Raw genomic sequence first — 9,350 nt, forward strand, 5'->3', positions numbered from 1 at the left:
TATTCCTCCATGGGGTGTTGTTTTGCATTTGTAATAAAATAGATATATACAAATTATAAAATTAAAAATAAATGTACAATACTGTTTCTATTTTGTGGATTTTCACCTATTGTCATGGGGTTTGGAATGTAACACTCACGATAGTTGAGGTATTCCTGTATATGAGAACATCTGTGTCCGTGTGTCCTTGTGTTTGTATTTGCACCCCACCATCTCTTGACAACTGGTGTCGGTTTGTTTACATCCCTCAAACTCAGCAGCTCAACATGAAGTACTTGTAGAATAAATCCTTGGTTTAAAAAATAAGTCCTGGGGTCGGTTTGTTTGGCTGAAACCCTTCAAGGCAGTGCTCCAGTATGGCCGCTGTCTAATGGCTGAAGCAAGTAAAAGATAAAAGATACACTGACCCCTGTCCACTTAAGTAGAATGTACAGTTGCTGTTGTTGTTCATCATTATCGTTTAACGTCCGCTTTCCATGCTAGCATGGGTTGGACGATTTTGATTGAGGGCTGGCAAACCAGACTCCAATCTGATCTGGTAGAGTTTCTACAGCTGGAATCCCTTCCTGACACAAACCACTCCGAGAGTGTAGTGGGTGCTTTTTACGTGCCACCAGCACGGGGCTAGTCAGGCGGTACAGGTAATGACCTCGCTCGAATCTTTTTACACATGCCACCGGCACAGGTGCCAGTAAGGCGACGTTGCTAACGATCACGCTCGAATGGTGCCTTTTACGTGCCACCGACACAGAAGCCTGTTAGAAACGATCACGCTTAGATGGTGTTCTTGGCACCCTACTAGCACGGGCACAAGTGCCAGTAAGGTGACGCTGTTAATGATCGCACTCGAATGGTGCCTTTTATGTGCCACCAGCACAGGGCCAGTCAGGCGGTGCTGGCAATGACTTCACTCGAATCTTTTTACACGTGCCAATGAAGCGACGTTGGTAACGATCATGCTCGAATGGTGCCCTTTTACGTGCCACTGGCACGGAAGCTGGTTAGCCACTCTGGCAACAATCCCGCTCGGATGGTGCTCTTGGTACCCTACTAGCACAGGCACAAGTGCCAGTAAGGCAACACTGGTAACGATCGCACTCGAATGGTGCCCTTTTATGTGCCACTGGTATGGAAGCCGGTTAGCCACTCTGGCAACAATCACGTTCGGATGGTGCTCTTAGCACCCTACTAGCATGGGGCACAAGTGCCAGTAAGGCGACGCTGGTAACGATCGCACTCAAATGGTGCCTTTTATGTGCCACTGGCACAGAAGCCAGTTAGCTGCTCTGTCAACGATCACACTCGTATGGTGCTCTTTGCACCTCGCTAGCACGGATGTCAGTCATCAAATTTGATTTTGATTTTGTTGTCCACCTTTTATCCTTCGTCTAAATGGTGTTTCTTTCTTCTGTCCTCAGCTCGGAAAATTGCTGGAATCAACGATGAAGAGGAGGAGAAATACTACGACATCGTTTTACTGATGGAGATGTTAACGCATTTATTGTCTAAAGATTTTATAGATTTCAGTGGCCCTGGTAAGTTGGTTGGTCCATTTTGATCCAGGCATGGCCATCCCATCTTTTTATACATCTATGTCTGTATTGGCTTATGTGCCTTTCTTTGGTTTACATGGTAGGGTGTGATTTGTATGAGATTTAACTGCTATTTCTAGATGCTGGCAGAGCGACCACATGCAGGCTCTCTTTCTCATCAGGGAGTTGGTTGCTGTTATAATTGTTTAGCCCATGGTCAGCTCTGATCAAGCAGACTTATGATCAGGCATGACTATGCCATCGTCAGGTGGGGAGGGGATGTTGTTATATTGGTTGTTGTGGTTGTGTGGTTAAGGAGCTTGCTTTGCTACAGTCTGGCTCCAGGTTCAGTCCTGCTGCATGGCACCTTGGACAAATGTATTCCATTATAACCATGGGCCAACCAAACCCTTGTGAGTAGATTTGGTAGATGGAAACTGCAGAAGCCTATCGTGTTTGTGTGTGTGTTTGTCAAACCCCTACCACCACCATTGCTTTACAACTGATGTTGGTTGGTTGACATCCCTGTAACTTAGTGGTTCAGCAAAAAAAAATTGATAGAATAAGCTCAACTAAACCCTTTAAAGTGGTGCCCCAGCATGGCCACAGTTCACTGACCGTAACAATTTAAAGATAGAAGACATGTATGAGTGGATGTGTATGAGGGTGGAGTGTAGATGTATGTGTGTATGTATATGTGTGTGTGTGTGTGTGTATATATATATATATATATATATATATGAGGCGAGCTGGCAGAACCGTTAGCATGCCGGGCGAAATGCGTAGCCATATTTCATCTGCCGCTACGTTCTGAGTTCAAATTCCACCGAGGTCGACTTTGCGTTTCATCCTTTCGGGGTCGATTAAATAAGTACCAGTTACGCACTGGGGTCGATGTAATCGACTTAATCCCTTTGTCTGTCTTTGTTTGTCCCCTCTATGTTTAGCCCCTTATGTGCAATAAAGAAACGAGCTTGCTTCCTAACTACATGGTTTCGGGTTCAGTCCCACTGCGTGGCACTTTGGCCAAGTGTCTTCCGCTGTGGCCCCGAGCTGACCGGAGCTTTGTGATTCAATTCGGTAGGCGGAAGTTACTGCCGTGTGTGTATGTGTGCGTATAGCTGCTCAGTGCCTCTCCGAAAGAGAGAGAGAGGGATATATATGTTTATGTCTGTGTTTGTATATATGTTTACGTGTGTGTCTATATTTACATTGTGTTTATGCGTATGTATATGTGTATTTGTGAGTGTGTGTATCCTGTGTGATATTGTCACCTCCCATTGTCTGATGGTCTCCTTCCATGTGTTTGTTTAGAACCAGAGACCTCCTCACCGCCACCAACGCAAATCTCAGCCGCAGAAGTCGTCCTCTTTGGATTAAACATAATCATTCCACTTATGAACTCTGAGCTGCTTAAGGTTTGTCTTTCTTTAATCCCTAATCCCTTCTTCATCATCATCATAACACTTTCGTTAATGCTGACAACAACAACAACAACGATGACAGTTAAAATAACAATAATATTTAACGGTAAGTTTGTTTCCATGACAACAGTTTACAAGTGACAAGAACAACAGTTAGAACAACAACAACAACATTGACTGTTAATTATGTTATTTCTTAGCCTTCATTGAAGCAGTACTGACATCTCTCTCTCCTTTCTCTTTCCTTCTTTCTCTCTATCTCTACTTCTTTCTCTCCTATCTCTCTATCTGTCTCTCCCCTTCTTTCTCTCTCCTATCTCTCCTTCTTTCTCTCTCTCTCCTTTCTCCTCTCTATCTTTTTCTCTCTTCTTTCTTTCCTTCTCTCTCTCACCTCCTTTGACTCCACTCACCACTGACCTTGCAAATCTATGCACAGCTGGCCTCAATTCTGCTGGCTTCCCACCCGACTCTCCTCGCTTCCCACCCGACTCTCCTCGCTTCCCACCCGACTCTCCTCACTTCCCACCCGACTCTCCTCACTGCCCTCCTTGCTTCCCAACCTGACTCTCCTCGCATCTCCCTGACTGTTTGCCCCCCCCCCAACACAACTCTGCTCGTCGCCTTACTCCCCCACCCCTACCACTCGATTCCCCATGCCTCTTACCCAACTCTTCTCACTTTATACTCTCTCTCTTTCTCTCTGTCTACCACTGTTGACCTCTGCCCTTTTTTCTCTCTTCCAGTTCCCCAATCTCTGCAGCCAGTACTTCAAGTTAATAACGTTCCTGGCAGAATGTCATCCAGAGAAATTTTGTCTTCTTCCAGCAGAATTGTTTAAAGCATTCATGGATTCCGTACAGATGGGACTTAATGCGTATCCTTTACACAACACAACACACACACACACACAACAGTGTGTGTGCGCCTATAGAAATCTATATATGATTATTGTCAGCATGTAGCAGTGAGAGATCATAGTGTGTGTCTGGTGTATGTGTCAACGTGGTGAGCTGGCAGAATCGTTAGCACGCCAGGCGAAATGCTTAGCGGTATTTCGTCTGCGTTACGTTCTGAGTTCAAATTCCGCCGAGGTCGACTTTGCCTTTCATCCTTTCGGGGTCGATAAATTAAGTACCAGTTACGCACTGGGGATCGATGTAATCGACTTAATACCTATGTCTGTCCTTGTTTGTCCCCTCTGTGTTTAGCCCCTTGTGGGTAATAAAGAAGTAGGTAGTAGCACATGTATGTATGTTTGAGGTTGAGGACATGATAACTTGTGTCTCAGAGGGCAGGGGGTAGTGTCTGTGTATGTAAAGTTTGATGTAGTGGTGGTCATGGTGGTAGTGTCTGTGGTGTAGTGTGTTTATGTTTGGCATGTGTTCATGTCAGTGTAACAGCAATGTGTGTGTGTATATGGTGATGAAGGCCATGCAGCTTTGTCGAGCAGGTTGCAGTGTGTGTCGGATGGTTGTGGCTGTCTGGTTATTTGATGGCATAAAAGACGCACAGACATATCAGTTGCCATCATCATCATCCTTTGATGTCTGTTTTCCAAGCTGACATGGGTTGGGCGGTTTGACCGGTGCTAGTAAAACCAATCACTGCACCAGGCTCCAGTGTCTGCTTTGATATGGTTCCTACGGCTGGATGCCCTTCCTCGTGCCAACCACTTTACAGGGGGTACTGGGTGCTTTTTTATGTGGCACCAGCACCAGTGCTTTTAACATGGCAACGCATGACAAATTTTGGCAGCAGGTGTGGATTCAGACCATTGTCTTCTTTTTTGAGAGGTGTGTCTTATATGCCATCAATTAGGCGCAGGAGTGGCTGTGTGGTAAGTAGCTTGCTTACCAACCACATGGTTCCGGGTTCAGTCCCACTGCGTGGCACCTTGGGCAAGTGTCTTCTGCTATAGCCCCGGGCCGACCAATGCCTTGTGAGTGGATTTGGTAGACGGAAACTGAAAGAAGCCCGTCGTATATATGTATGTATGCATGTGTATATGTTTGTGTGTCTGTGTTTGTCCCTCTAGCATTGCTTGACAACCGATGCTGGTGTGTTTAGGTCCCCGTCACTTAGCGGTTCGGAAAAAAGAGACCGATAGAATAAATACTAGGCTTACAAAGAATAAGTCTTGGGGTTGATTTGCTCGACTAAAGGCGGTGCTCCAGCATGGCCACAGTCACATGACTGAAACAAGTAAAAGAGTAAAGAGTAATTAAAGTAGGTGTGTGTGTGTTCTAGTTATGCCAATGATGCCTGGTGGTTGTGAATGTTTGTGTGTGGTTACTCTCTCTCTTTACTCTTTTACTTGTTTCAGTCATTTGACTGTGGCCATGCTGGAGCACCACCTTTAATTGAGCAAATCGACCCCGGGACTTATTCTTTGTAAGCCCAGTACTTATTCTATCGGTCTCTTTTGCCAAACCGCTAATTGACGGGGACGTAAACACACACCTACATATATATATATATATATACGTATACATATATACGACAGGCTTCTTTCAAATCTACTCACAAGGCTTTGGTCGGCCCAAGGCTATAGTAGAAGACACTTGCCCAAGGTGCCATGCAGTGGGACTGAACCCGGAGCCATGTGGTTCGTTAGCAAACTAATTACCACACAGGCCTGCGTCTAGGGTTAGGGTTATTGTGAAAAAGAAATCGTCTTGCCAACCTTTTTTTTTTTTTTTTGGTTTTTTTTCCTGTTTTGTATTTAAAGAATGCTATTTGTTGTTCTGTCTTTAAATTCTTCTTCGTCCTTAACTCGAATCCGTAGATATGGCCCAGACATTACCAAATTGTGCCTTGAAATAATCGCAGCTCTTGCTTCTCACGTGTGTAACAATGATCTGAATGGATCGCCACTATATTTAGCCATGGAGCTGTTCCTGAAGGTAAGAAGGCCAGAACAACAATTCTACATTCTGGTATTTTTTATATTTTTGGACTGTGGTCATGCTGGAGCACAACACAACGTCTGCAACTGGTTTTTATTGGATTTCTCTTTATTTGTATTAACAGAATTCACCCGAGTTACTACCTGTATAGAGTTATCTCCCTTTGAGGATCAGTCCCTGTCAGGGAATTTACATCTCGTGTACATTATTTACATTTGACGGATATTTCCCATCTTGTTTGTTGCATGGAGCAGACAGCTGCCACCAGATATATGTGTGGGTGTATGTGTGTATATATATATATACATATATATGTAAGTTCAGCAAAAATTTAGATTCAAATGAATATAGTACTTAATTCAGATGCACCAGAATTTTGTATGGTGTTATCCATAAAAATATGCGGGGTGATTATAATCAAAATAAGCAACAAGAATGGCTCCGGTAATTTGGTACAATTGTTTTGCACTACAACATTTTATTAAATGTTGTAAGTATTACAACAGATTTAAGATTCTGAGTGCTCATCAGAATCTTAAATCTGTTGTAATACTTACAACAATTAATAAAATGATGTAGTGTGAAACAATTGTACCAAATTACTGGAGTCATTCTTGTTGCTTATTTTGATTTTATATATATATATATATATACACGGTAAATGGAAGATGGAATATATGAGAATTTTTATTATTATTGATCACAACAATTGTTTCAATACATCTAGCATTGATCCCTCATGGGTGGGACACTCAACAACTGGTTCAGGAGCATCTGGCAGTGCAGATGTATCTCATCAGGTGATAAATAGATACAACTTGTTAAAATAACAGTTCCACAATGTATCTTCCCATTTCATATATATATACATATATGTATTTATAATCACCATCGTCATCATCATCGTTTAACATCTGCTGCTTTCCATGCTGGCATGGGTTGGACTGTTTGACATGGGGCTGGCTAACAGAGAGCTGTCCAGACTCCAGCTGTCTGTTGTAACATCGTTTCTACAGTTGGATGGCCTTCCTCATGCCAACCACTTTACAGGGTGGACTGGGTGCTTTTTACTTGGCCACCGTCACGGGTGCGTTAATGCAGTACCAACACAAGTGCTTTTCAAGTGGCACTGGAACCCGAAAGGAGAACCCTGTATGTGTGGAAGAAGCCTGTATGTGTTGTATCAAGTACAGCAAATCCCCACATCTCCTGGTCCCTTGTCATATATATATGAATACAAGCTTTCTTTCAATCTGTGTCTCTTGGATTCATTCACAAAGCATCGGTCAGCCCAGGGCTATACTGTAAGAGACACTTGCCCAACGTGCCATGCAATGGGAGTGAACCTGGAACCATGTGGTTGGGAAGCAAACTTCTTAACCAGACAGCCAGGCCTGCACCAATAAACAGTATTCTTAAAAGACTTTCAAAAATGGCATCCGGCCCATGATGTATTTCTTTCTCATTCTAGGTTGTGTTCCGACTTTTATTACTGGAGAGCTTTGACATGGATCTCTTAGAAACAGCCAGTACCACATTGTTCAGCCTTATTTGCTGCCATCAGGTACCGTTTTACTTCTTTTTATATATATACTAGCAGTATCGCCCGGCATTGCTCGGGTTTGTAAGGGAAATAACTATAAAGCATTTTTAGAGAGTTATAGCCAAAAAATAGCAAAAAATGCATTAAAAATGGAAAAAAAATTATGGTAAATTTTTTTTTAAATCGTTGACTCATCGTAGACATTTTTAGAGAGTTACTTCCCTTTATTTAAAAAATATGCTTTAAAATGGAAAAAAATTATGATAAATTATTTTTAAAATCGTAGACTCATTGTAGACGCGCGCTAATACCCAGAAGGGCTCGATATGAATCACGACTATAAGATACCCAGTTAAACTGCACCGCAAAATGTGGGAGTAGTTAGGAATCTAAATCGTAGGAGACAGACACTCACACAACTTCACTTTTATATATATAGATATACTCTTTATCTTTTTTATTAAACTTTTAATACTTTTGATATATAAAAAAAAAAAATTTTTTTTTAAATTAAAAAATTAATTAATTAATAAATAAAATAATATATAAATATAAAAATATACATACATATATATATATATATTTGTATATATATATAAAATTTATAAGTTTAAATTATTTAAATAATTTTTTATTTTTAACTTTTATATTTTTAAATTAATTTTATGTATTGGCTTATGTTTTTCACTGTTTGATTTGTCTAATAGTGGTTTTATCTCTAATTTAATATAATATAATATAATATATTTATACTATAAAATTGGATTTAATCCTAAATCTCATTTTTCCCTGTAAGTTTCGATTTATTCCCTAATATTATTATTATATATATATGATATAATATAATATAATGAAATTATTGTATACAGTGCTCTGGTGCACCACAACTTGTCAAAAGTGCGTATAAAGCATCTGCAGTAATGTACAAATGTCTGGGAAGTGAACAGTGTATGAGTCAGATACATGCTTGTGTGTGTATGGAGGGGAGAAAATCAGGTGTAGTGTTGGTGAATCTCAGGAAGCATGGAAGTTTTGAAGGATGCAGTGCTCCGACAACTAACAACTGATGCCGGCAGTCTGTTCCATGCTTCAGCAACTCTTAGCGTGAAAAAAATGTTTCCGAAAGTCATGGAAGGAGCTGTGCTGTTTTCTTACTTTGTAAAACATGTCCACGGGTGTTAGACAGGTGGAGTTTGAAAAGGTGCTGAGAGTTATTGTTTGTACGATGGTTGATAATTTTATGGGTGTCTGCCAAGTCAGCTGCCAGACGTATATTATCACCGCTTTTGGTGATCTGCAATAGAATGGTAATGTCTTATGCTACATGTGTGTATGTAATTGTGTATACTTGAGTCAGTTATACATGTTGTTGAAGAAGTTGTCGTTTTTCTGTCTAAATCTTTCGTTTCTGATTTACAGGAAAAATACCGTATGCTGGTCAGCGAACTTCTGTACAGCCAAGAACTGCCAGCATATAAAGAACGGCTCCTGGCCGCATTCAACCAGCTCACTCCAGCAACGCTCAAGTTGACCATCAACCGACAGAACAAGATCGCCTTCTTACAGAACTTTGAACAGTTTCTAATCAACGTGAGAGGCATTCTCTGTGTCAAATGATGCTTGTGATGATGATGATGATGGTGGTGATGATGATGATGATGATGATGATCATTGTGATATGACATGGTGATACTCTGGTGGTGATAATAAAAGAAAACAAAGAAAAATACATATATATATATATATATATACACACGCACATACATTTCACATATATATACACACACACATGTGTGCGTATATATTTTATATATATGTGTGTGTATGTATTTGAATGTTTTGTGTGTGTGTGTGTCATGCAATATATATTTGTATATGTTTTATTTATAAATATATATATATATATATATACACATATATATACATACATATTTGACATGTATGT

At 40.9% G+C, this 9,350-nt stretch overlaps 1 protein-coding gene across 1 annotated transcript in view; it reads left to right on the plus strand.

The window, feature by feature from the left end:
• LOC115225863 (exportin-4-like) overlaps positions 1-9,126 on the plus strand; it is a 61,784-nt gene extending 52,658 nt beyond the window's left edge. The window contains exons 20-25 of the mRNA XM_029796854.2: positions 1,419-1,535; positions 2,847-2,950; positions 3,700-3,830; positions 5,742-5,859; positions 7,334-7,426; positions 8,825-9,126. Of these exons, the coding sequence (XP_029652714.1) occupies positions 1,419-1,535; positions 2,847-2,950; positions 3,700-3,830; positions 5,742-5,859; positions 7,334-7,426; positions 8,825-9,022 (761 nt within the window). The 3' untranslated portion in view covers positions 9,023-9,126. The remainder of the gene's footprint in view (positions 1-1,418; positions 1,536-2,846; positions 2,951-3,699; positions 3,831-5,741; positions 5,860-7,333; positions 7,427-8,824) is intronic.
• Positions 9,127-9,350: the final 224 nt, after the last annotated feature.

The sequence above is a fragment of the Octopus sinensis genome, linkage group LG28 (genome assembly GCF_006345805.1).
Source record: "Octopus sinensis linkage group LG28, ASM634580v1, whole genome shotgun sequence".
Taxonomy (NCBI): domain Eukaryota; kingdom Metazoa; phylum Mollusca; class Cephalopoda; order Octopoda; family Octopodidae; genus Octopus; species Octopus sinensis.